The 25,293-nt window shown below is 43.7% G+C and overlaps 4 protein-coding genes across 11 annotated transcripts; 2 read left to right on the forward strand and 2 right to left on the reverse strand.

Moving 5' to 3' along the window:
- The first annotated feature begins 450 nt into the window (after nt 1-450).
- On the forward strand, nt 451-10,195 carry LOC123085523 (ecotropic viral integration site 5 protein homolog). 4 transcript variants are annotated; one of them, XM_044507172.1, is made up of 18 exons: nt 451-799; nt 1,493-1,562; nt 1,651-2,670; nt 2,757-2,936; nt 3,034-3,147; nt 3,999-4,057; nt 4,174-4,240; nt 4,323-4,374; nt 4,585-4,677; nt 4,937-5,020; nt 5,135-5,544; nt 7,073-7,134; nt 7,732-7,801; nt 8,438-8,518; nt 8,625-8,726; nt 8,847-8,977; nt 9,285-9,393; nt 9,613-10,195. In XM_044507172.1, exons 1-18 carry the CDS (start codon nt 759-761, stop codon nt 9,646-9,648), a joined length of 2,781 nt encoding a protein of 926 aa, XP_044363107.1. In that variant the 5' UTR covers nt 451-758; the 3' UTR covers nt 9,649-10,195. The 4 variants fall into 4 exon arrangements, 3 of the variants coding, with proteins under 3 accessions (XP_044363107.1, XP_044363108.1, XP_044363106.1); XM_044507173.1 differs by lacking the exon at nt 451-799 and adding an exon at nt 888-1,327; XM_044507171.1 differs by lacking the exon at nt 451-799 and having other exon boundaries at nt 1,416-1,562.
- A 326-nt stretch (nt 10,196-10,521) lies between these two features.
- Nucleotides 10,522-14,659, reverse strand: LOC123085527 (serine/threonine-protein kinase PBL27). Of its 2 annotated transcripts, XM_044507181.1 has the most exons (6): nt 14,384-14,659; nt 12,455-12,645; nt 11,987-12,173; nt 11,499-11,890; nt 11,388-11,462; nt 10,522-11,058 (listed from the first exon to the last, which is right to left on the reverse strand). In XM_044507181.1, exons 1-6 carry the CDS (start codon nt 14,508-14,510, stop codon nt 10,807-10,809), a joined length of 1,224 nt encoding a protein of 407 aa, XP_044363116.1. In that variant the 5' UTR covers nt 14,511-14,659; the 3' UTR covers nt 10,522-10,806. The 2 variants fall into 2 exon arrangements, with proteins under 2 accessions (XP_044363116.1, XP_044363115.1); XM_044507180.1 differs by lacking the exon at nt 11,388-11,462 and having other exon boundaries at nt 14,384-14,658.
- A 223-nt stretch (nt 14,660-14,882) lies between these two features.
- On the forward strand, nt 14,883-17,119 carry LOC123085526 (elongator complex protein 6). Its single transcript, XM_044507179.1, has 5 exons — nt 14,883-15,205; nt 15,876-15,942; nt 16,025-16,233; nt 16,319-16,465; nt 16,637-17,119. The coding sequence occupies exons 1-5, from the start codon at nt 14,996-14,998 to the stop codon at nt 16,760-16,762; spliced, it is 759 nt and encodes a 252-aa protein (XP_044363114.1). The 5' UTR covers nt 14,883-14,995; the 3' UTR covers nt 16,763-17,119.
- A 271-nt stretch (nt 17,120-17,390) lies between these two features.
- LOC123085525 (two-component response regulator-like PRR73) lies at nt 17,391-23,688 on the reverse strand. 4 transcript variants are annotated; one of them, XM_044507175.1, is made up of 10 exons: nt 23,497-23,688; nt 22,632-22,970; nt 22,247-22,325; nt 20,732-20,893; nt 20,479-20,612; nt 20,160-20,342; nt 19,602-19,782; nt 19,112-19,520; nt 18,250-19,030; nt 17,391-17,833 (listed from the first exon to the last, which is right to left on the reverse strand). In XM_044507175.1, the coding sequence occupies exons 2-10, from the start codon at nt 22,866-22,868 to the stop codon at nt 17,723-17,725; spliced, it is 2,277 nt and encodes a 758-aa protein (XP_044363110.1). In that variant the 5' UTR covers nt 22,869-22,970; nt 23,497-23,688; the 3' UTR covers nt 17,391-17,722. The 4 variants fall into 4 exon arrangements, with proteins under 4 accessions (XP_044363110.1, XP_044363109.1, XP_044363111.1 ...); XM_044507174.1 differs by having other exon boundaries at nt 22,247-22,320; nt 22,627-22,970; XM_044507176.1 differs by lacking the exon at nt 23,497-23,688 and adding an exon at nt 21,631-22,048 and having other exon boundaries at nt 22,247-22,965.
- Nucleotides 23,689-25,293: the final 1,605 nt, after the last annotated feature.

The following is a 25,293-nucleotide window of genomic DNA, read 5'->3' on the forward strand; positions in this document are numbered from 1 at the left end:
GTCCGATGGAGGAGACGAGCTTCGGACCGCCGGAGTTTAGACTGTTTTAAGGTGGGACCCAGCAACGGTCCGACATGGCGGATGTGTCCGGCCGCTCCATATTTGAGCTGAATATGAAAAGTGTCGGTTAGTTCAAGCATTTGAAACACGTTTGAGACGTTCGTCTAGATCAAAAATCATAACCGGTGAGTGACCGAACGTACCGCCCGGGCATTTTGAGGCCGGTTTGACAGGCTCAGTTGTACTCCTAGATGCTTTGAGATGATCCGATTCCCCTCGCTGCCTGCTGCCTGGGACCACGTCCGGTCCTCTCTTCACCGAACCGGCAAACGGACGAGGTCAAACTTGGCCTGCCATGGCACGAGGGGAGCACAGAGAGGGCGACACCACCACATAATTAAGTGCGCACTACGCGATCCTCCCCTTTTAATTTAGTTTCAATCAAAGATACATACACAGTCCAGTGCACAACACCAACCAATGAACCACGCACCCTGAATGATGGCGCGATTGATCAGCGGAGAAGCTTGTGTTGGACTACAGAAAAAGCCTCTCCTTTTCTCGTTCACGAAATCTCCATCATTCAAAATCCGGGTCAAACCCAGCCGGATTTAATCATCCTGATCCCCTCCTCGTCCTCCCTCGCGGCGCGGGAGCTGCTTAGTACGAGTCAAACTGAGACCACGACGACGGACAGCTGCGCCCCGACGACCGGCCACGGCCACGGCGCGCGCCGCCGCCGGGCCGCCCGCGCCACCATGGGCGCCACGCCCTTCGACTTCGATTTCGACCACAAGAGGTGAGTCAGTGCCGCCAGCAGCAAATCAACCAAGCAACGGAGCCATGCACCGTCCACCAACCAGAGGGAACCGATGGCGCTCGCCCGCCCGCCCGCTCCGCCGACATCGTCGTGCCGCGCGCCACGTGCTCCGGAGCTCCCGCCTCCACGCAAAACGAGTTTTTTTCCCCCTTCCATTCCCACGATCTGCGGTGAATCCATCTTCTTCTATTTTCCCCTCCCTCTCTGCCTCGCGTCCGGGCATCGGGGGGCGTGGAGGGGGTGCAATTAACGGGCGGGCTCGCGCGCGGCTCCCCTCCCATCTCACCGCGATCCCGCCGCCGTTCGTGATTCTTCGCCCCCCACCCCGCCCACGACCTCCTCACCTCAATTTGATTTTTTCCCCTCGCATTGCTTCCCATGTGCGCGGATCTCGGGGCGCGGCCGGCCTAGGGTTTATGGCTTTGGTCAATCCATGGCGTGCGCTGCCCAGGTCGCCCTGTCGCTTCTTCTTTAATGCGCGTTGATCCCCATGGACGCCGAGTACCGGTAAAGCCCATAAATGCCAGCCCTCATTTCCATTTCTTTGCCTCTTCCCTCTCCTCGTCGTCTTTTCTAGATTTGGTCCGGGTCAGGATTGGTGTTGGGGGTAATGCGGTGGCCGGGGTTGTCGTCTCTGGGCATTGTGGCTGATGTTGTTGAGGTTTGGCGCAGGGACGCTTATGGATTCGCGGTGCGGCCGCAGCATCTGCAGCGTTTCCGCGAGTATGCCAAGATTTACAAGGTAATTTGTCAGACTGCAAATGTTCTCTTCCTTTCTCTTGTTTATTTACTGATGGAAACTTCTCATCTTTCTGTGGGTTGGTCGCTAGGAAGAGGAAGATGAGAGAACACATCGATGGAAGGACTTCTTGGACAGATTGGCTGAATCTGCGGATTTGCCCAGCACACCCAGCATTCATGCCGCTGCTGCGGGGGATGCTGAAAGTGCAGAAAAGAGCGTCAAAGAAGAGCACCATGAAGCCGAAAATACAGATACTGACAAAAATTTGGAATATTTGAAGGAAGCTGACGGCAACGAGGAACTCAGAGAAGTAAATGGCGAGCCAGGAGATATTAAGGGTGTCACTAGCAACTTGGAAACCCCAAAAGAGGACAGCAGTAGCAGAGGGGCGGATTGTGATGATGAAGAAGAAGAAGGTGAAGCCGAAGAGAGGAACATCAAAATAGAATGCGTAGATGAAGTTGGTGAGAATGATGAATCCATAGAAGCTAAAGGCAAGCCAGAGGATTTCGAAGATGTCACCGGCAACTCAGAAAAACTGAAAGAGGAGAGTACTGCAGACTGTGTAACGCTGAACAAAGCCTTGGAAAAATTGAAGGAAATAAATGAAGGCTCTGAAGAAATAAAAGTTATAAATGGGGGCTCTGAAGAATTTAAAGATCAAAATGGAGGGTTGAAAGAACTGGGAGAAGTGAAAAATGACAACTTCAAAAGGTTTGAAGAGATCCCCTTTGATAAGGGGTTGTTGGATGAATTGGAGCCTATAAAAGTCGAGTCCTGGCGGCGGGTGAGGGCATCACTCAGCATCATTGAGAAAATGATGAGCTCTCGGGTCATCAAAAGAAATGATACTGCAAATGCCATATCTGGAAAGGTTGCAACACAGCTTGCGTCAATTGAAGAAGACAGGGCAGTAGAAGAAACTCATGAAGGGAATTCAGCAGAGGAGTCACATGATGCAGAGAAGGCAGATCGGTCACAGGACAGGGCACCTGGTGATCCAACGAGTGTTACATTGGAGGGAGACAATGGAGGGTCTTATTTTCCTTGGAGGGAGGAACTGGAGAGCTTGGTTCGTGGAGGTGTGCCAATCGCTCTTAGAGGAGAGGTGCAGCTGCAACCAGAATTGCACCTTGCTTTTCTGTCGTCTATGAGATATACCTTTACAATTACATTTGGTTTGTTTCCTTGCAGATGTGGCAAGCATTTGTGGGTGTTGGCGCTCGGAAAATCACTGGGTATTACAACAAATTGCTAGATGAAAGGACAGATGTATTGGATGAAAAGGACCTTAAGGACCAAGTGGTGAATGAACAGAAAAGTTCACCAAAAAAGGATTCCAAGCCTGAGAAGTGGAAAGGGCAGATAGAGAAGGTTGTTCACTAACAGTTCAAACTAAGTGGAAGTGTGCCCTTGGTTAACAAGTTCTAGTGTTTCTAAACACTTGATTTTTTTTCTGTTATCATTACAGGATTTGCCTCGAACATTTCCAGGACACCCTGCATTAGATGAGGACGGGAGAAATGCCTTGAGGCGGTTATTAACAGCATACGCAAGGCACAATCCATCTGTTGGATACTGCCAGGTGATTTGCTCATTGAAGATTTTTGGATTTTGACCTTCCTTTTTGTAACCTATAACTGTAAATATTTTTTGTAACCCTTTTTAAGTGAACTATGAAAGAACGCCATTTTTCAAAGGTTAGTTCTAGCTAAGAATTTGTTGCCATCTTATAGTCGATGACATTTCAAAAATAAAAATAAAAATAGAAGAGATTTATAATCTATCATCCACTGTCTACTTTGAAATTAGGAACTTTACAATCAGTTCTGATGAACAAATTTTGATCTTCTCAACTGTAATAAGTAATATACATGGTTGAGATCAATGAGGCCTATCCTTAATTTCATATATGCAATTTCATCATTTTCTAGCTTTACGAGGTCAGGAAAGTTTTCACATGTTCAATTCACTACTTAGGCTACATTTATCTTGCTTTCCACATACCCTGCATCGGTTTTAGAAACATCTGTACTTTATATATTTAAGGGGAAAGTCTAATAGTATGAATCTAGCCCATTTGCAACCATCCATGAGTTTGTACGCCTAGACATCTTAAAAAATCTAAAAAACAATCATGGTAGTGTAGAAAAATACTATCATGTGTGTAGTGCAAGGAAACAAAAGATATGAACATCGCTTTGTTATATAACTTATTATCTCTTGCTTTGTTTGTACAGTATGCATAACATTATACTTTGTCATGATTTTTCTACATGTGCCTAAATTAGTGTTATGATTTTATTTATTTATTTGCATCGTGTGCAGACCTGTGAAGGGGTTTGTATGAGCCTATGTTCCTAAAATCTGCTTTGTACTTTTAATTTGAGATAACGATGGTAGTATTTTATCTTACATCTTTGTTTTTTCTTGTAGGCCATGAACTTTTTTGCCGGGCTATTTTTATTGTTCATGCCTGAAGAGAATGCATTCTGGTAGGACTGTGCCTTTTCTTTTGAAAGCTACATCTGATGAATGATAATTTTATGGTTCAAGATCGTAAGCTAGCTCCAGTTCTACAATTTCTTTTTCTTTTTTTTTTGTATTTTAGGGCTCTGGTGGGGGTCGTTGATGAGTACTTTGAGGGTTACTACACTGAGGAAATGATTGAATCACAGGTACTTCTGATTTTTTGACGATTTATTCATGCATGTTTTGTATGCCGCGAACAGTTGTATAATGTTGCCGCTTCATTCACAGGTTGACCAACTTGTTCTTGAGGACGTTGTACGAGAAAGGTTCCCAAAATTGGGTCTGTATTCCAGTGATATTACTGATACCTATGTATTTTTACATTCACAGTATTACTAAAAAAATGACGCATGTGGATATGACTCACATTCAGTTGAAATCAGGAGCTGACATAGCTTAGATTTGTCTGAAGGCACAATGATTTATTTCCTTGAGAGCGTTTGATGGTGGTTATCACTTTGCACTCACATTGGTTGCAACTCTCTTTCAGCCAAACATACAGATATCTTGGGAGTTCAGGTGACATGGGTGACTGGACCATGGTTTCTTTCAATTTTCATCAACATGCTTCCATGGGAAAGTGGTCAGGTTTTATACAATATCTTTGTGCTTTCATGAAGATATGACAATATACAATTACGAACATTTTTCTCTAGCTTGCTCCTGTAATATTTGATTATTTAGAGCCCCTTAAATTACTTAGCATCTCAAGAAAATTTGTTAGGATATTGAAAAAAACCACACTAGTTTTTTTATGTGTTACATAATCCTTATATTTGTATATATGTTCGAACAGATTAATGATTTAACTATACCTGATTGGAACTTTTCCTGTCTTTTAGTTCTTCGTGTTTGGGATGTGATCCTTTTTGAAGGAAATCGTACAATGTTGTTCCGGACAACCCTTACTTTGCTGGACTTATATGGTACTAGTTATCTGTTTTTGGATTAATCTGAAAATGTTACTATGTCCTATTGTTTGTTCATTTGACTAAACTTTGATGTCTACCCAACACTATATCTTTTATGTTAACTTTTAGGGCCTGCCTTGGTGACCACAAAGGATGCTGGAGATGCAATTACGTTACTGCAGTCTCTTGCTGGCTCTACCTTTGACAGCAGCCAACTTGTATTGACAGCTTGTATGGGTTTTCAGTCAGTCAAAGAAATGGGATTGCAAGAGCTAAGAGAAAAGCACAGGCCAGAGATTATAGCGGCTATGGAGGAAAGATCAAAAGACCGTAAATCCTGGAAAGATAAGAAGGGGTTAGCAACTAAATTATATAGCTTTAAACATGACCCCTCATCTGTGTGCCCACAAGTTGATTCCAAGGAAGGGGCAGATGGTTTGCAAGTGAATGGGGACTCTGGGTCAACAAACCTGGGGAGCTACATTACTGGTTCAGCATTAGAAAATGAGTTGGATGAGGGCATTGATCTTCAAGATCAGGTAAAAAAGATCCTCTTCTACTGATTTCCATTTTTTCCTGTATGAGATGGTTGTTTCCCTAAAAGAATGTAATGAAGATGCGTGTATTATATGCATCCAAGTTTATTTGTCACTTTGATGGTTAAATTTTGGTGATTCGTAACAGTTCTCTGTGATGATCTTTTTGTATAATTTAATGGTTCTTTTTTCAACAACAACAACAAAGCCTTTAGTCCCAAACAAGTTGGGGTAGGTAGGTTAGAGCTGAAACCCATAAGGTCTAGAAACCAACTCATGGTTCTGGCACGTGGATAGCTAACTTGCACGCACCCCTGTCCATGGCTAGTTCTTTAGTGATATTCCAGTCCTTCAGATCTCTCTTTACGGACTCCTCCCATGTCAAGTTTGGTCTACCCCGACCTCTCTTGACATTATCAGCACGCTTTAGCCGTCCGCTATGCACTGGAGCTTCTGGAGGCTGCGCTGAATATGCCCAAACCATCTCAGACGATGTTGGACAAGTTTCTCTTCAATCGGGGCTACCCCAACTCTATCCCGTATATCATCATTTCAGACCTGATCCTTCCTTGTGTGGACACACATCCATCTCAACATGCACATCTCGGTTACACCTAACTGCTGAACATATCGTCTTTTAGCTGGCTAACACTCAGCGTCATACAACATTGTGGGTCGAATCGCCGGCCTATAGAACCTGCCTTTTAGCTTTTGTAGCACTCTCTTGTCAGTTGTCACAGTGAACGCCAAAAGCTTCGCGCCACTTATCCATCTGGTTTTGATTCGATGGCTCACATCTTCATCGATATCACCATCCTTCTGCAGCATTGACCCCAAATATTGAAAGGTATCCTTCTGAGGTACCACCTGCCCATCAAGGCTAACCTCCTCCTCGTGCTTAGTAGTACTGAAACCGCACCTCATGTACTCAGCTTTAGTTCTATTTAGCCTAAAACCTTTTGATTTCAAGGTTTGTCTCGATAGCTCTAACTTCCTATTAGCCCCCGTCCGACTATCATCGACTAGCACCACATCATCCGCAAAGAGCATACACCATGGTATATCTCCTTATATCCCTTGTGACCTCATCCATCACCAAAGCAAAAAGATAAGGGCTCAAAGCTGACCCTGCAGTCATATTTTAATCGGGAAGTAATCAGTGTCGCCATCACTTGTTCAAACATTTGTCACAACATTATCATACATGTCCTTGCTGAGGGTAATGTACTTTGTTGGGACTTTGTGTTTGTCCAAGGCCCACCACATGACATTCTGCGGTATCTTATCATAAACCTTCTCCAAGCCAATGGACACTATACGCAATTCTATCCTTTGCTCCCTGTATCTCTCCATAAGTTGTCGTACCAAGAAAATGGCTTCCATGGTCGACCTCCCAGGCATGAAACCAAACTGATTTTTGGCCACGCTTGATGGTTCTTTTTCTGTATAATTTAGCTTTCGTTGAGCTTAATAATCTGATTTCTTTTGCCAATCTGGAATTTTTAATACACGTTGCATTGCTTTCACACAGGTAACATGGCTAAAGGTTGAGCTGTGCAAACTGCTTGAGGAGAAAAGATCAGCTGAACTCAGGTTCATGTTACTTCTGTTCTGGTTCTGATTTCATTTGTTCCCTTAAGACTTGTAATATGTGCTCACTTTAAGGCAGCATCAGTATAAATTTCATTTTCCTGTTATGCTACGATGCTGGTATAAGTTCTTCAGTTAAATATAAGGAAAAATGCATGTCCTTTCAATGTTCTGAGTGATAGTTAAAACAAAAGTACCTTTTGGTATTCAACATATATTAAAAATAGCAAACAAAAAGAACTTTTTGGTTTGAATAACAAATTGTCTACTGGCTCTGTTCATACATCCGAGTTTAGCTACAGTATTCAGGGGAAAAGGTATTATTCAAAGGGACACTGTGCTCCCTATCTCCTTCACGTCTTCATGATAAGTCAGAAGATATTTACTTTGTGTGACCAAATTTCTTGAAACCTGTTCTATAAAAGTCTTATCTAAATCTGCATCTGGAATTGGTATTAATCCTTAAATTCGTGTATATTCTCATCTTGTTTGTGATTGTAAGTTGGACCATATGGCTTAATTTTGTACTGTAACATTTTGCTTACTTGGCCTCTCAACACATGTCCATAAAGCTTGGCTTATATTTCTTGATAATCACAGGGCCGAGGAGTTAGAAACTGCTTTAATGGAGATGGTCACGCAAGACAATAGACGTACGCTGAGTGCTACGGTAATGATGTTATCTGACTAACTTCTTTCCATAGGACAGCACAAATTTATGGCAGTTCAAACTCCCCGTCCTTTTTTGGGTTAAAAAGATCCCTTGCATATTTATGTTAGGATTTTTTCCTAAACATGCATCAAAATTCATGTCTTCCGTATTAGAAGAGGCACTGAGATAGTGAGATGGTGTGGGTCTTACAGCCAAAGCAACAAAAAATGTGAAGAGCAATAAACTGAAAGGCTAAGGGCTAAAGCCAGAACAAAACAAGGCAAAAACACACCAAAAAGGGAAAGAGCTGTACAGCTGATCAAACGTCAGGCCGCCGTGTGTGCAGTGGCAGCTGACGCAGCTCTTTCCCTCCAGTGAGCATCTATAGCTTGGCTTCGACGATGATTTCCTCAACCAGCATGGCAACATTAGGATTAGTAGAGTCAAAGACACTGTCATTTTGCAATTCCTGAGTTGCCACATGGTCAGCAAAATCAGAGAGCACGCGCCTTGTACTTTATGTCTGTATTTGTTTCTAAATAAAGAGTCAGTTTAAGATTATCACAGTAATGATGTACTTTAAGTCCTTTGGTCCCTTTGCCCTTCTTTCTTAAATTTTGATCTATATGTTCTTGACTTAGAGAAGATTCTCAGGTTGAGAACTTGGAGGCAGAGGTATCTGAATTCCGAAGAACTTTCGAAGATAAGCAAGAACAAGAAAAGGCAATGCTTGAGGTGCTGTTTTAGTGCCTTGGCTTTAGATTGCATAACACTCTCAACTTTGAAGTATTTTGTTCTGTCTTCTTGCTTAAAAAGTACACACATTTACTTGCCCATGCAGATTTTGTTAAGAATGGAGCAGGAGCAGAAAGTGACAGAAGATGCCCGCATAGCTGCTGAGCGAGATGCTGCTGAACAAAAATATGCTGCTCATTTGATCCAGGTTAACCTTGGAGCCGCTTTTTAAAGCTGTTTTCTGGAAGTGCTGTTTTTCCTTCTACTTGTACAACTTATACTGTCGGGGAAGGTGAGATGCATAAGGTTTCATACCTTGTATATGCAGGAGAAGTATGAAGCAGTTTTGATAGCGCTTTCACAAATGGAGAAGAGAGCTGTGATGGCAGAAACTATGTTGGAAGCTACAAAGCAGTACCAGGCCGGGCAGGTTAAAGCCATCCAAACGTTCGCCCCAAAGTATGTTTTGGTTACTTAGCTGAAATCTTTCACCCTCCTAGTATTACCTAGTATTATTGCTGTGCTCTTTTCGAAATACAGTTGTGAACTTTTACACTGGGCAACGAGCACGACTAATTTGCTTTTCAGCTCATTGTATGTATCTTAATAGCTTGTGCTTTAGTTGGTTTCTTTTGTTTTCTCATTGTCGCGTTCTCTGTCAGCAGATATTGTGGTTATTGCTGATATTTCTCACTGATTTTTAATATTTAATTCTGCAAGTCTATGTTCACATGGTAACATTTCATTTTACTGGATTCTTTTGTAGGTCACCGCATGCAGACCTTGGGAAGATAAATCAAGAACCAAATCAAGATACACCTAACAAGAAAGTGGGCTTACTTTCTAGGGGGCTTGGATGGCTAGAAAAGAGCAAGGTACGTCGTAAAATGTGCAGTGCCCTAGGATACAATAGTTTGTTTATCTATACAGAAGGACCAACCTCTCTATGTAATCCTTGGAGAAAAGGAGCAGTTAGAGCAATATATTCACATAGCATTTTGAAATCATGACAATCCCAATGGTTCTTCTAGCTAGAAAGATGATAAAAAACCAAGGTGCTGTTGGTTCATTAATTTTCGAATTACTTTTATCAGGGAAAGTCGAATCCCACTGAAACGAATGAAGGCTAAACTCCTGTGGAATCAGGTAGAAAATCGTCGGTGCCAGCAAGGATCTTGATATCCATGAGTGATTGGGTTGCCCGATCGCCAGAAGAATCCATAGAAACCAGCTATTTTTTGTTGGCAGGAAGAATCAACTTATGTTTCCCATGAAGTTTTGCTGAAATTGTACTTTGTATCATATTGGGTTCAATGGTCAGATGGAGTTATGTTGGTAGGTCTCACTTTGCAAGGCATCCATGTAAACTTTCTTCTCCGATTAGTTTCATTAAGATTGTCAATATTTAGTGTTACGGTTAGGAGAAAGAAAAAACACACACGAAACCCCCTGTGTTGTTAGGTTAGTTTGTGAGGATGTCATAGGGTTATACTGGGGAAGAGCATGTTTTGTTTCTCTTGTTGAAAGAGTTTTGCAAAAGCACTGTAAAGGAAATGATGTTCCAGTGTCTTATTTGTTCTTTCGATGCGCAACATATTCTTGTCATATGTTGCTTAGTGTAAAAGACAAAGTATCTGTTGATTATTGCCGGGAATGATCATTCACTATTTAGTAAAATATGGCATCTATATTTGTGTTCGTTTACATTTTGTGACCTGTCATGCCCATAGCATTCAGTCGCAGGACATGCAACTGCCTGGTACAAGAGTCAGGAACAGTTGGATAATAATCACCTGAAAAATGGCAGATAAAATAGGAGTAAACACTACATAGTGAAAAATATGCAATGACCTAGATTTTTGTGTTAGAAATGAAAAAAAGGAAGAGATTGAACCAAAATTTGTGGAGCACAACCTCAACAAAACCATCAACACTTTTAGGTACGGGCTGAAAACCATCAACAAAACCATCAGCAACATGTCAACAAGAGGAGGAAGCGAAGATTAAGCGTCATGGAGGTATCTTCAACTACTATGAAGCTATGTTCCCAAAACCACATATGACAAACCTCAGGCCCTTAACAAGGGACACATGGATATTTGCACCTACTCTACTCTATCTATTTAGCTTCTACAAACAAAACTTCCCCCCTCCAGCAATTCGGCCATATCGGAATGGGGAGTAGAGCCTATTCTTGATCACGATATCATCATCATCATATCAAAGCCACAAACACTACATTGCTTTGCACTGGTGTCCCCATGACTATGATATACTACTAGTTCCTCTTATATATCTTCCCCGGGTTGGTGAACTTGAGCTGCTGACTGCTGGTGGGCTGGTCGCCGCGTTCTTCTGGACTTTGAGATGTGAGCGAGAGCGGCAGCTACGTCTGTAATCTGAGGTCTCTGGCTGGCTGTTGTATTCAGGCACATTCGAGCAACGGAAAGGACTTGGTACAGTGATGTCATGTTGTACTGATTGCCAAGTGCTGGATCTGCCAACATTGCAAAATCCCTCCGGTTGATCAAAGGGGTGGCCTGAAATTATACACCAACAAGAGTCGCAACAATTAATCTTCATCGTAGAAAGGGAAACTCGTTTTACTTTTTAGACAAGGGTTCTTAAGATGTACATTAAAGGGGCAAACAAAAACTATATATGTTTCTGTCTAGTGTATGCCAAACTTATTGTGGCTTCCATATGAGGAATTATGGAGAAATGCCAAGAAGAATATTATCTCAGCAATGGCAAGACCAAATGTAATAAAAGAAGATAACAAATCTATAGTAATCAAATGGTTAAAAACTACTAATAAACTTATGATGCTTCTGCCAGTTTTCAGAAGCAAATAGAAATCAGAACTCACCAAAGATATACCAGGTAAACACAATATTGTCCTTGGTACAGCCATTATAGCATTGGGGGGAAGCAAGGAGTAGTTCTATAAAAGAAAAAAAACGCAGGAAATGATGCTTACCCATTCAGCAAGGCTACGCTCAGCTTTGATTCGACTCTGATCTAAAGCCTTTCTTCCTGTGATTACCTCCAGTATGACAACACCAAAGCTGTAAACATCTGACTTGATAGTCAACTGACCGCTCTCAAGATACTCCGGCGCACAATACCCAGGTGTACCCATCACTCTAGTTGAAACATGAGTATCGTCGCCAGTCGGACCTAGCTTTGCCAAGCCAAAGTCGGCCAGCTTTGGATGATATTCCTCACCAAGCAAAATATTCGCACACTTCACGTCACGGTTTATGATAGGAGGGTTGCAGTTAACATGCAAATGCTTCAGTCCTTGAGCTGCCCCAGCAAGTATATTTATCCTTGTATTCCAGTCAAGAGGCTTCTTATTAGGGGGAAGATCTGGGAAGATAAAAAACAAAACCGAATTCTGGTTAAAAAAGCTTCTGATTATTCTTCAAACAATATAAATATATATATAGTAGTTTAGTAACATACCAAAAATATGAGTTTCCAATGAACCCAGAGGCATGTATTCATAGACTAAAAGCCTCTGATCATCATCAGTGCAGAAGCCAACAAGCTTGACGAGATTCGGGTGATGCATCCTGCTCAACACCATAACTTCTGTGCAGAACTCTCTGTTCCCTTGCAATCCATTGGGGTTGAGAATCTTTATAGCAACCTGTTGCAGCAACATACAAGCGAATCATATAGTACACCATATCCTCTCACAAGCCTCACTTTTCATAACAAAACAACCTCAGTAAACCATAGCACAGAACGTCGACAACATTAAAAAATACGAAACAAAATGCTACCGCGATCCATTCTTGAACTCACATCAGTTTAACTTCTCATCACATTGTCGTTCATGTGACTAACAATTTAGCAAGAAAATATCTTTTGTGTTTAATACATCTATAATTCCAATTATTGAACTGCCCATAGAACACATGAACTCACCTCGTTACCGTCCAGCACACCTTTATAAACCTTTCCGAACCCACCCTCTCCTAGAAAGTGATCTCGTGGGAAGCCCAATGTCGCCGCATTCAGCTCCTCGTAGGTGAAAGATAGGCGATTGGTATGCAGACCAGGGCTTGAGATCAACTTAGTGCGCACGGCCCCCTGACTGGCCTCTAATCTTGACATCTCTGCAGAAACAAAATAGATGCACCACCATTGTAGTTGTCAGCAATCACATGAAAAAGCCTAAACACTTCCATTATCCAAAACAACACCCGTTTATGTGGGAAATTATGAATCAGCAAAAAGGAACCGAACAATTCCAATTAGTATACAAGAACAAAAAGGTTTATTGTAAACAGAAAAGTCAAAATGACAGAAATAACACAATTCTTTACTCAACAATATCCATGTTGAAGCAATCATGTCATCTAATTATTTGTTTTTGAGTAAAGTATAGATGCATGGGGTTACCCAGTAATACACTAGGAACACATAGATGTATACAGTTGTACCTCATTAATAAGCACAATAAACAGGGGCAGCTATAAACAACATGTAACCTGTTTCATTTGGCATATCGTACTGCACATATTCAAAATTTTATTTTGGTGTCTCACTTAAGTTTTCATCTATATCACCGAAATACAGGTTTGGCCAACACACCAATCCAACCATAGCAAGAAAAAGGGACAGAAATTTGACCGGGAACATGTATTATGTATACATCACACATAGCATCGCGATCGGGACACAGTGGTCCCCCCTCGTAATAACATTAATTTACTTCCTAAATAAAAATTTCCAGAATCAGAGAACATTTACTCACTAGCTAGTAAAATAATGTGCAGTTTCAATACCCAGAACAACACTTTCTGTTCTAGGAGGTTAGTTGGACGTTTGCACTGTTTTGGTCGGCGCCACCGCCACCGCCACGGTGGTTGTGTAGGTTTTGGGCCACTTTGGTTATCTTCTTCTAAATATAGAAGAAGACTACCGATGTTCAAAAAAATATAGAAGACCTCAAGACTGTGCTCTGACGTGTATTTTATAGAAAGAAGAAGAACCCCTAGGACCACAAGTTCATGGCGAAATTAATTACTCAATCGGTTGAAAATATACTGTATACCGCCAGTATATCTTGTCCTGCACACAGACCAATGAGATACTAAATGACTAGTAGAATGCCCCTAATTATTATCCTGATTTATTAAAATTAACTATATTCGATGTACTACATATTTTTCATGGTACATTAGCGAACAAGATCTCTCCATTGCCCTGCAAACTTGAAAGTTGAAACAGTGGGAGTAGCCGATTGGTAAAAAAGTGAATTGAAGTGTCCAAAGATGCAGCAATTTCTTGATAGTATATCCAAAGATGTGCACATGCAAAGCAGAAAGAAAGGAACGCGTGAATCTTGTGCGGTTTCAGGGCCGAGAATCACACTTTCTTGGCGGAATCAATTACTTAATCGCGAAGAAATGGACTTGCACGAAATCCTAATTCCCAAGAATGCAACGACTCGAACGATTGCGCGTAGAATACCCAAAAATCACGAGGAAGCATTGCGGCATCCCAAATTCTGGGAACGAAGACGGGCACGGCCGCCCATGGCATGGCACTATTCCGCACACATTTCACGAACCAGACATCAAGGGAAGAAGCGCCAAAGAAACCACGGGATCAGCCGCGCAAGAACCCTCGCTCATAGACCACCGACGTCAGAAACGAACCAAGAATCCGATCAACCGCACGATGCCAAGAGACTACGTCGAGCGGCGGGGCCAAACTAGCAGGCTGCCGCGGCGAAGACACGGCCAAGAACCGGCGCCGCACCGGCGTCATCGGAGAAGAAGGAGGAGGAGAAGAATTCCCGCACCGCAAAGGAAGAGGAGGAAGAAGGAAGAAGCCGCGCGCACGTACCAGCTGATGGCGAGGGCGTGGGCGACGGCGAGGCGGCCGGCGCGATCTGGGACGGCTTCTCGGCGGGCTCCTTCCTCCTGTCCCCCGCCGCGGCGCCCTTCTTCTGCGACGAGGTGCAGCACCCCATGGCCGTCCGCCTCGTCGGAATGCAGTGGTGGAGGGAGGGAGGGAGTGAGGGATGGTGGAAGGGAAGTGCGCAGCGCAGGGTTTGAGAGCCGGAGGTTGGAACGGACGACAAGCGCAGGAAGAATGTGGGGGAGAAACGGACGAGACGAGACGACTCCGTCCTCCCTTTTGTCCACGACTCCGAGGAAGGACGGAAGGGATGCGCGCACTGTCCTCAGGTGCCGTCTGCTGCCTCCGCCACGCCACGCCACGCCACGCCCGCCCCGCGTGACCGTTTTGCTTCCGTGGACACGCACGCGCACTCTCCGCTACGGCGGGCGCGCCTTCGGACCTACGTTACGTACTTCCTCCAAGTACGCCTTCCTTTGGACTCTTCTTTTTTTCTCTTTGGTCTCTGTGAGTTCGCTCAGGCACGTCCTTCCTTGCGCCGCCGTCGCCGCCGCAGTCTGTTGGTCGCGGTTTCCGGGGGGGCTGGGCGAGGCGGAGATGGGGGAGTACGGCGGGGGGGACCTGCTGGGCGAGGCCATGTGCGCCGGCGCGCGGGTGGTGGTGGTGGAGGACTGCGTGGAGGCGCCCGCCGCCTTCGTCCTCCACCTCCTCCTCAAGCGCGCGCTCGCCGCGGGCGGTGGCGGTGGCGCGGCGCTCCTCGCCCTCGCGCACCCCTTCTCGCACTACGACCGCGTCCTCCGCAAGATGGTAAGCGCCCCGGCCGCTCACCCGCATTTCCCCGAGCACTTCCCGTGCTTGCTACCACCCTTACCATAACCTAACCACGGTCTCTGTCTCACACACACTTGTTACTTGGTGAGTACTGCAGAGCTGTACCATGTCTTAGTTGAGAAATTATGTAAGCATGCGCTTACTTGCATCGATTGATCGGCTCGATGGGGCCAAAATCAAAGTGTATTGAGCTGTAAATAAATGGGTGATAGCCCATCAGAAAATTTGACAAGGTGATCTGGGTATAGAATCTACTCGTAGATAAATTCCTTCTCTAATCTGAATGTGGAACGGAAGTTGCTGTCGTAAATCAAACTCCGTTGCCGAGCATCATCCATCATAGCAGTGAACCATTGGGTTTAAGCATAAAGCTTGATGTCAGAACTGTATAGTTGTGTTGCCAGGAAGCCAGTACTGAGTGAACTGGCAGCAATAGCTCGATGTCTGTGACACTTCGGTATTTCAACAACCAGCTCATCCAGAACCAGAAGGTTTAGCAAGTTTGCACAAGTTAAATCTAACTTTGATTGCTGCACTGGAGGCTGGACTGACCATTCAGCAAACGTGTATTTTTTGATTTCTACCAGTATTGTGGCCTAGTTTAAATGTTGGACGGCTTATGACTTCGTCTCCTGAAATTTTCCAGGGCTGTAACTTATCCATGCATAGGAAGAGTGAGAGGCTTCATTTCTTTGACTTGCAGGCGTTCCCAGGCAAGCAATCTTTGAGTACCTTGTTTCTCCAAATGCTGCATCATTGTTAACAAGTCGCTGATTTGCATGCTTCTTTACTCAGGTGGAACAAGGGGAGGTGCCATTGCTGATAGCTTAGCTCAGCTGTATAGTGCTGTTCAGAGAGTGGTGGAGACATACAGGGCTGGAGAAAATGCAGGTCGGCTCACGGTTATGATAGATGATGTTTCACTCTTGGAAGTTGCTGCCAATGGTTCTGCAGATGATGTCTTGGACTTCTTGCATTATTGTGTGACACTTACGTCTGAGATGGTAAAACTGAATCTGCCAATCACTGCCAGTACTCTTTCTTCAGAGCATATTCACATTTTTTTACACCTTGCTTGTGTCTTGGCAGAATTGCTTGCTTGTGGTTCTTATTCATGAGGATATTTATTCAAGCGAGGATGGTGTGGGACTTCTGGCACATCTGCGCTATATTGCGGATCTTGTGATTAAAGCAGCACCTCTGAGCACTGGTTTAGCCGCTGATGTTCATGGACAGGTCGGTTCTTGATCACCACTCTGCATACTTTCGGTTCTTGGTTTGATTTTTTGAGCCACTATATATAGCTGTGAATTTACTCCAGCGAACATTGGTCTTATTGTGAATGATGGCACTTGGCACCGTCCATTTTATTTACAGTTGACAAGCGTTTCATTCTTTTGTCAACAGCTGTCAGTGGTAAACAAAGGAATGCTCATCGAGCAGAGGCCGGCGAAAGGGCAGAAAGTTTGGAACTTCCATTTTAAGGTGAAGGAAAACGGCGCAGACTTCTTCTACCCAGGGAGCAGACATTAGAACTTTGGCCACAGTAAAACTGCACAGCAGATATCACTTCAGTGATGCCAGTTGATGCGTCGCTCGTTATGTTGAAGTTGCCCTGTTTTAAGGAATATCATGGAAAGGAAAGTAACATTGCCTGGTTCAGGACTCGCATCGTTGCATCTCTTTTTGCTTTTTTTAGGAAGTTTGTGTTGCCTTTATTCATTGGAAAAGGGGGTGTACACAACATTGTAAGCCTGTGATATGGAGTATTCGAGCAGACGCTAGGGGAACTGCAATGCCAAAACATCAGTACTCCCTTTGTAAAGTTGTGATCTAAAAGGTCTCATATTACTCCCTCCGTAAAGAAATATATGATCGTTTAAATCATTATACTCCCTCCGTTTTCAAATAATTGTCTTTCTAACCATCTCAAATGGACTACAACATACGAATGTATATAGACATGTTTTAGAGTGTAGATTCACTCATTTTGCTCTGTATGTAGTCACTTGTTGAAATCTCTAGAAAGACAATTATTTAGGAACGGAGGGAGTATTAGTGATTTAAACAAGCTTATATTTCTCTACAGAGGGAGTAGAAGTGAAGCGCAACCTTTTGACTTTAGAACACCACCTTGTCAGTTATATCAGCTTGGTCAAGGTTGAATGATTTAACATGCATTATGTATATAGATAGATATGAGTGACAACTTGGCTACTGGCTTGCTCCTTCTTAAGACTCTTCTTGAGTAAGACTAAGCATATCTATCTCTCCAAGAGAACTGAAGATCGCAAACCATAACGAGGGGTAACATGCATGGTGCTTACTACGACGGACGGCCACATAGATTAGATATTACAATTTTTTATCTGGAGTCAGCCGGCCAGGGACAATAATCATACGGGTGGGTCTTTATTTGTTGAGCACTCTAATGTGAGAGTCAATAACCTATGTACGTATGTAGTAACATTCGCTACAGAAGGGAGGGTCGTGTCATCTGTCTGCTGCTTGGCCTGCGTCATCTTCTTGTCCAGACTGTCGGACGAATTGCCCACGGACACGTGGCCGCTGCTCGGCAAGTCTCTTCCTGCTTTGGTACCGCACCTGAAAATAGCCAAGCAGATGAGGCCGTCAATACAAACCATCAGAAACGTCCAATGCATCAGCAGATAAAATCGCACTCCCCAAGGCACTATCAATTACATTTCCTACGCCTATGCTGCTACGCTATTCCGTTTGCTGGCCTGCCATTACATTTTTGGAAGCAACATAAAAACTCATGTTTCTCTCTCGCTCTTTCTCTTTTTGTTTTGTTTTGACAAAATTAAGCGTTTCTCTCTTTCAGAAGTAAGAAGTTAATATTCATCATCGTCATGACATAAATAACCAAGTAGGTTCTAGTTTGCGTCCAACTACTTGGAAAACATTCCTGGTCATTCATACTATACTAAATCAAACTGGAAGGGGCCTAATTTTTGAAGTCCCTGCTTTAGAAAGCATGTAGCTGAAAATAGATTTACCTTTTTCCCGAAGTTCCTCTCTTTCCGCTTCTGCCTGAATTTGTTCACTGCAGCTTCTCGTTGGCTGAGCTGATTCTGACATACCATGTCATTGCCACTACCGCTCGGCCCGCTCCCACTACCGTTGCCACCGCCAGCCTCAGTTTTGTCCATGGTACCACTGTCCAGGTTTGGCCTTGCAATATTGGGAGCGGAGCTACTTCCGTTTTGCGTATTGCTTCCATTATTGCTGCCTGAGACGCTCCCGTTCACACCATAGTTGGCAGCATGACCTTCCAGGGGTAAATCAGACGCATTGGATGAACCACACCGGGCGTTTGATGCACGGTCAATTAATGTCTGTTGCTGTGCCATAACATGGCGGTAATAGTGTGCATGATGGTGATGCTGCACAGAGCTTTGCTGTGCCTCACTTGAGTGGCCCACTTTCACTGCATTGGCAATTTCTTCAGCAGCTTTGTCCTTGCGTGCTGCGTCAGCTGGTGACACTCGGTGCTGCATCGGATGGAATGCTGAAGTCTGCTGGTTTGATTTAACAAGTGATGGTGACATAACTCTCTCCCTGTCTGTACAAGGCTTTGCGATGGCATTCTTGGTACTGGAGCCCATGTCATTGTTGTTGCTACTGCCATTTGAGCCCTGCTTTATTTGAGCAGCATCTGAATTTGACTCCATCTTGCAGGTGGAGTTCGTTTTCACAGCCTCTGAGCTGTTATCTTGAGGTGAACAGCTTCCCCGAAATGCTGCCCCACCTTGATCGGAAGCCATGGGAGTATGGTACCTTGCAAAATAAAGGACAGTTAGTACGCAACTTATTACTGTGTTCATAACTTAGTAACTATAGTGATGTTATGCTTTGCACCTGGTGAATGCTGAGATATTTGATCTTTTCAGAATACTTCGTTCATCCTGGATTTCAGTTCCACATCTAGTTGTTTCCGATATCTTCAGACCCAGCTCTTGGGATGGCATGTTGATGGGAGAATCGTTTTTCATTTCATTCCCGTTTGGCATCTTGGAGGAGCAGTCAGGTGCATCAGTGATTCTAGCAGCCTGTTTCGATTCTGTGTTTCTGGCTATTGAACTAATCAAATCAGCAGTTTGACTAGTTGGTTTGTCGATGACTATTTTGTTTACTGACTTGTTTTGACATGTGAGATTCTCATGCTGTTTTTCTGTTGGATTAACAGACATCTCATTTGGAGAAGATTGATACCCAAGACTTGAATTTCTAGGAGCGCCTATTTCTAAGTATTTCCCCATGGAGTCATCTGCATAAGAAGTGGCAGTTGGTTGACAGACAGTAAAAGGTGTATTTACTTTGTACAAAGGATACTGTTAGCATAAGATACCATTATTTTCTTTTTGATTATTGATGTTCCTTTTATTTGCAGTCGGCAACCACCTATTGCTGCCTATCTCTGATCTGGGGTGAATTACTTGCGCACAAGTACTATCAGGTGAATCTGCTAGATGATCAGAAGACACAAGTTGTGGGCTATCAATCTCCACAGCACGCTTCGTCCATGAACTCTGCATTTTAATATAGATCGGTGGCATGAGAATAGATTTCCAGAAGAGATTTCTTAAAAAACATTAGCACAAACGCTATCATTTTGTTACTCAGTTCTAAGGGTGGACTCAGGGTGAGACGTTAGAAGGTCTAAAATGCCCACGGTGAATCGGTCTAGGATCTGATCTGGGGTGAATTACTAGGAAGTACAAAGTATGTGCACGAAAAACTTGTACTTAACACATAGCTTTTCAACCAGCAGAGGTATTAATCCTATTAATTTTGGAAGAGTCAAACATTTGTTCTGAGTAGTATTCAACTAATACCCTTTATATTACATCTATCGCAATCTTCTGATGAGTAAGAAGTACCTTCCAATTTTAAGTAACCGACGTACCTGAGTGCCACTGCCATTATCACTGCCATCCCTAGCATTGGGCCCAACACTAAAGTCGTCATCAGCATCATCATCGTCATCGTCATCATCATCATGACTGCCGCCACTGTTGTTCTCATATTCATCACCAGCCCTCGGCTTGGAACATTTTTGTGTATGGATGCCACTTTCACTTCCACTGGACTAGATTCAGAAAAAGGCAAATTCCAGAGTGATAATCAGAGAAGATAAATAGGTAGGTCAAAGAAACTATGCCCTCGTGACTTTTGGGCTTGGTTTTCCGACATGAAATAAGCTAGACCAACAACAAGCAACTTACACTGTGGCATCGCCTCCATATATGCTGCCAAAGGGTCTTAAGTTCATTCTTCCGTATCGGCTTCACTAAGAAGTCAACTGCTCCCTTTGATAGACACCTAAAGACTGTACTCATCGAGTCATTCTTAGACATCACTGCACGGAAACAACATAAGCTTTAGAAGCTAAGAATATTTAAACTAAAAAATTAACAAGGACCAAAATAAGCGTATTAATCTGTTGGAGCAATGTGGTTGAGCAGGAAAGCTACTTACTGATCACAGGAATGCCCTTGCAAATACTGTGACTCGTGATCTTACTGAGTAGACCAATTCCAGATAGACAAGGCATGGCGACCTCAGTTAATACAAGGTCAATACGGTTTTGCACATCTTCAAGATATTGCCATGCATGCAATCCATTCTCAGCAGCGATAACTACAAAGGAAAGATATGCATTTTACAATCAATGGACTGACGTAATTGAAACAGTTTCAAAGAAAAGCAATATTGATTTAGCTTTCACCTTTGAATATAAAAGGAAAGGCATAATTCTAATAGGAGATAACATAATGTACTGAACAAATTAACAAACACATCAAACATACAATTTACATTAGGAAGATCCATGACACTTGAATAAAGTTTGTATTTACCCAATATGGGTGTGGCTAGGTCTCACTCGACTAAGACTTAACCAAGTTTCAGTCAAGTGACATACTCCCTCCGTTCCTAAATATAAGTCCTTTTAGAGATTCCAATACGGCTACATATGGAGCAAAATGGGTGAATCTACACTCTAAAATATGTCTACATAGGAAGAAAAAGACTTATATTTAGAAACGGAGGTAGTAGTATATAGGAAGAAAAAGGAATAAACTAAAAAGAAATTTTTTGCACAGATCTCCATGCAAGATCAAACAAATATAGCATCGACTGAGATATAACCAAGTCTCAGTCGACTGAGACCTAGCAAAACCGTTACCCAATTTAGTGCAAGAAACTACTCAAAGATAACTAGGCTCAAGTTTGCAAAGTTCCTAGCTTCAGCTAGCTCGTGAGAGTGGGGATAAGTAAGGCCTTGTAAAATCACTTCAGTTGCACTGATTTCAATTAGCAGCAAGACCAAATGTAAGTTGGCTATTTGACTTTTCTTTCTCGGTGTTGGTGCTCACCTTGGCATCTTTTTAACAAAGTTCCTGGCCATTTATACATTCATCCATGTTAACAGTTAACAAAACTATGCTGACTGATCAAGATTGACCATGCCCATCAACTGATGCACCAAGACAGGAGCATTCACCATCAAGCACCTTCTTCCACTGAAGTAAAACTAATAGCCAGATCAACTAATTGCTGACTGGGGAATTGAATGAAGATCTCATATTCTAAATACAGGTCGGCATCATGGTGTCTTTAGCTATGATCAATTAGGATGTGCCATCAAAATCATTGCTCTTATTTTAGCATGCGCGATGCACTCTTTTTCACAACAAGCAATTTCAGTTCCCCCTTTTCCACAGTAAGCAATTCCAGTATCCCCTTGTTCTTTTTTTTTTTGGAAAAGGAGGATAACCTCCAGCCTCAGTATCCCTGTATAAATGTTGTGATAGATGTATGGTCGCACTATCAGTTCAAAATCAACTCGAAGTGAAATCTAAAACCGAAAGAGAGAGAACAAAATACAACAACATGAACACTCTGGCCTCTAACAGACCTACAAACTACAAAAGATCAAAATCGAATTTAATAATTTACTTGAAACTAGAGTTTAAATTTGCAGGGCATTACCTTCATAGCCACACTTACGGAGCAGAGCACGGACAACATGTCGGGTACAGTCATCGTTCTCCACCAGCAAGACCCTTAGGGCTCCTTTGATTCAAAGGAATTGCATAGGATTTTTGAAGGATTTGAACCCTTAGGAATTTTTTCTGTGATGCTCGTTTGATTCGTAGGATTGACATCCTTAGGAATTTTTTCATAGGATCCATTTGTACTACATTTTGGAGGAAAATTTACATCCACTCAAACCTCTTTGTAGAATTCCTTTGTTTCTCCTGCGCTATCAAACATTCTTTCAAATTCTGTAGGATACTATGGGACATGCCATCCTATTCCCGAATTTTTCCTATTCCTTCATTTTGACAATCCTGCGAATCAAAGAGGCCCTTAGTGTCTCCACCGGCAGGAACTTCTCCCAGCGGATGACCCGGCCTTGCTGCTGCTTGTGCTCGTCCAAGCCTGGCGGCGCACTGTGCGTGCTGGGCCAGTCCTCTTCCTTGCTGCCGCCCCTCCATTCCTTGTCCTCGTTTGCCTTGAGGGCATGGCCATTCTCTAAGGCGCCGTTTCCAGTTCCCCTAATATCACTGGTGGAAGGTCCGTCCGCGCCAGCTTGACCGGCGCTCACCATCAGCTGGATCCGTGGCGTTTGCAACTAGAGACGGTTGACAAACGACGGAGCATGCCCTATGCTGGGTTCAGATATGGGCATGCTGCATCCAACTAGTGGAATCTGCAACAAGCACGCATGGATCAAGGTCGAATCTATCACGAGCATGAGAAATGCTTCGAATTATGGGCAGTTCGTCGGCAATTGACACGCACACCGTACGAAATTGGTAAGGGTCGGCGCGCGATGCCAATGTTTGGAGAACGGATTTATCGTACAAAATTGGTACTTACTAGTTACTATAGCAAAGATGAGCGCAATTTAGAGATTATAGGAGCTTAAAAGACTGAGGAAATAGTCTTGGTGATGAGATGAAATTAGACTGCATCAGCAGTACTCGAGCTTTCAACAGGACCAGACAGGTAAACCAAGCGTCAAACTCCCACCGCGACTCAACCCCGACGAGGCATCTCTGAAAAAGCGCCTCACGGCGCTCCACCTGTGCCGGATTCCGGCGGCGGGCGGCCGAGATCCACCGGATTCGGAGGTCGTGAAACCCCCGCCCCAAAATCAGCTAAAGCGAACCCCCAAAAAGGTGGGCAGAGACGAGCGCTCGCGTTGCCAGAGGGAAGGGCGAGAGGGCGCGCACCGTGGGGGGTCGAGGCGCGGGCGGTGGCGGCATGGGCGTGGGCGCGCGAGCTTTGACCCGCGCGTGGAAGTAGCCGTGGATGTTTCCCACGACGCGGCGGGGTGTTACGAGGACCACCGGCCGAGAGGTAAAACTGAGCCTGGGCTCTGTCTGGGGGGAGAGGAGAAGTGGTGTTGCTGAAGGAAGGAGGGGGAGAGGAGAGGGGGGAAATAGATAACGGGGTGACCCTGACGTGGAGCAAGTGGAGACGGGGAGGGCCGGAGGGAGCGGGTGGGCCCCGCGACCCGCCGGGATCCGACGAAATCTAAGGCTGGTCATAGTGGGAGTAACATAGGTAGTAACATAGATGCCACATAAGCAAAAATGATGATGTGGCAAATAGTTAATGAGGAGAGAGGCAAATAGAGTAACATAATATGTTACCATCACATAGCGGTTTCCAATGCATAATGAGTCTACAAAATAATAAATGAAGGCAACTATGTTACCACACTTATGACACTACCCACTATGAAGGTAGTAATATAGACTAGTAACATATGTATGTTACTAGTCTAAATTACTCCCCACTATGACCAGCCTAAAGCCGCGCGCTCCATCGGCCCGTCAGATCCGCCCCGGGGAGCCCCGACACGTGGAGCGTGGCGTGGGGCTCCGCCGCGGCCGGGGCGCTGCCGGGTGGGCTCGGGCGACGCACTTCGGTAGGTCGGGTTGGCGGCTACTGTAGTTGACAGTGGGCTCGCGAGGTGCGCCGCAGGAAAGATCGTCACGGCGTAGCTTTGTCACGTCTTCACGGCGTTTAGGCACGGCTGGTTTTGTTTTTTCTTTTTGTGGTAAGGAAAGGGATGGGATTGGAGGCTGGAGAGTGATCTGTGGACTAGAGTACGGTTTTACCTTTTCTGGCTTCGGTTTTTTTGGCTCAAAACAGGAACGCTTCGTCTCATCCACACGTTTTGAGACCTCATCCAATCGCCTTTTTTTTATACATAAAAAAGCATGTTTTCCTTGTTTCTAAAATAAGCTATTTCTTAATCAATCTGAGCCGCACACTTTTGAGCTTGCTTTTCTATTACCCGTCGGTTTTAAAATAAGTGTCGTGGTTTCAATTTAAATCTTTTGACTATAACCACTAGACTTGTTTTGGGACGGAGGCTTAGTTTACGGTTATTTAGTTGTGTTGTGCTAAGTTTCATTTATAGTAAATTGTTAATCTATAAGTAGTGATTCCCTCGTAGAAACAATCTATAAGTAGTGACCTCATATGCCTTTAACATATTTATATTTTTTATTGTTTCATGATATTATATTACCAATCTTGTATATTTTATATTATTTTATATTATTTTTGGGAATTAACCTATTAACCTAGTGCCTAGTGTGAGTTGTTGTTTTCTACTTGTTTTTAACTTTACAGAAAATCCATACCAAACGAAGTCCAAACACGACGAAACATTTGAGATATTTTTGGAACATAAGAGACCCTGGAAGTTTCGAGGGAGTCCAGAAGAGAAACATTGAGACGGCAAGACAACAGGGTGCACTGTTATCCTACGGGCTGCTCGTGGCTCCATATGACCTAATTCCAGTGTTATAAATTCCCGAATATTGGAAAACCCCTAGAAGCACCAACGAAACAACTTTTCCGCTGTCACAAATCTTTGTTTTTCCGCGATCCCATCTGGAGGTCTTTTCCGGTACTCTACTGGAGGGGAAATCGATCACGGAGGGCTTCTACATCAACTTTACTGCACCTCCGATGATGTGTGAGTAGTTCCCACAGGACCTATGGGTCCATAG

The sequence above is a fragment of the Triticum aestivum genome, chromosome 4A (genome assembly GCF_018294505.1).
Source record: "Triticum aestivum cultivar Chinese Spring chromosome 4A, IWGSC CS RefSeq v2.1, whole genome shotgun sequence".
Classification (NCBI taxonomy): domain Eukaryota; kingdom Viridiplantae; phylum Streptophyta; class Magnoliopsida; order Poales; family Poaceae; genus Triticum; species Triticum aestivum.

What these genes read in the sequence shown, in the direction of transcription:
- LOC123085526 (XM_044507179.1), top strand. Translation starts at nt 14,996, where the DNA reads ATGGGGGAGTACGGCGGGGGGGACCTGCTGGGCGAGGCCATGTGCGCC. An exon ending in ACCGCGTCCTCCGCAAGATG is followed by an intron (nt 15,206 to 15,875) that starts GTAAGCGCCCCG and finishes GAAATTTTCCAG; the next exon opens with GGCTGTAACTTATCCATGCA. An exon ending in CCGCTGATGTTCATGGACAG is followed by an intron (nt 16,466 to 16,636) that starts GTCGGTTCTTGA and finishes TTTTGTCAACAG; the next exon opens with CTGTCAGTGGTAAACAAAGG.
- LOC123085527 (XM_044507181.1), bottom strand. Translation starts at nt 14,510, where the DNA reads ATGGGGTGCTGCACCTCGTCGCAGAAGAAGGGCGCCGCGGCGGGGGAC. An exon ending in GTGTGCTGGACGGTAACGAG is followed by an intron (nt 12,174 to 12,454) that starts GTGAGTTCATGT and finishes TTGCTGCAACAG; the next exon opens with GTTGCTATAAAGATTCTCAA. An exon ending in AGCGTAGCCTTGCTGAATGG is followed by an intron (nt 11,463 to 11,498) that starts GTAAGCATCATT and finishes TTTCTTTTATAG; the next exon opens with AACTACTCCTTGCTTCCCCC.
- LOC123085523 (XM_044507171.1), top strand. Translation starts at nt 1,431, where the DNA reads ATGCGGTGGCCGGGGTTGTCGTCTCTGGGCATTGTGGCTGATGTTGTT. An exon ending in CATCTGTTGGATACTGCCAG is followed by an intron (nt 3,148 to 3,998) that starts GTGATTTGCTCA and finishes TTTTTCTTGTAG; the next exon opens with GCCATGAACTTTTTTGCCGG. An exon ending in CCTGAAGAGAATGCATTCTG is followed by an intron (nt 4,058 to 4,173) that starts GTAGGACTGTGC and finishes TTTGTATTTTAG; the next exon opens with GGCTCTGGTGGGGGTCGTTG.
- LOC123085525 (XM_044507175.1), bottom strand. Translation starts at nt 22,868, where the DNA reads ATGGTGAGCGCCGGTCAAGCTGGCGCGGACGGACCTTCCACCAGTGAT. An exon ending in CAAGGGCATTCCTGTGATCA is followed by an intron (nt 20,613 to 20,731) that starts GTAAGTAGCTTT and finishes GTTTCCGTGCAG; the next exon opens with TGATGTCTAAGAATGACTCG. An exon ending in ATAATGGCAGTGGCACTCAG is followed by an intron (nt 19,783 to 20,159) that starts GTACGTCGGTTA and finishes ATTAAAATGCAG; the next exon opens with AGTTCATGGACGAAGCGTGC.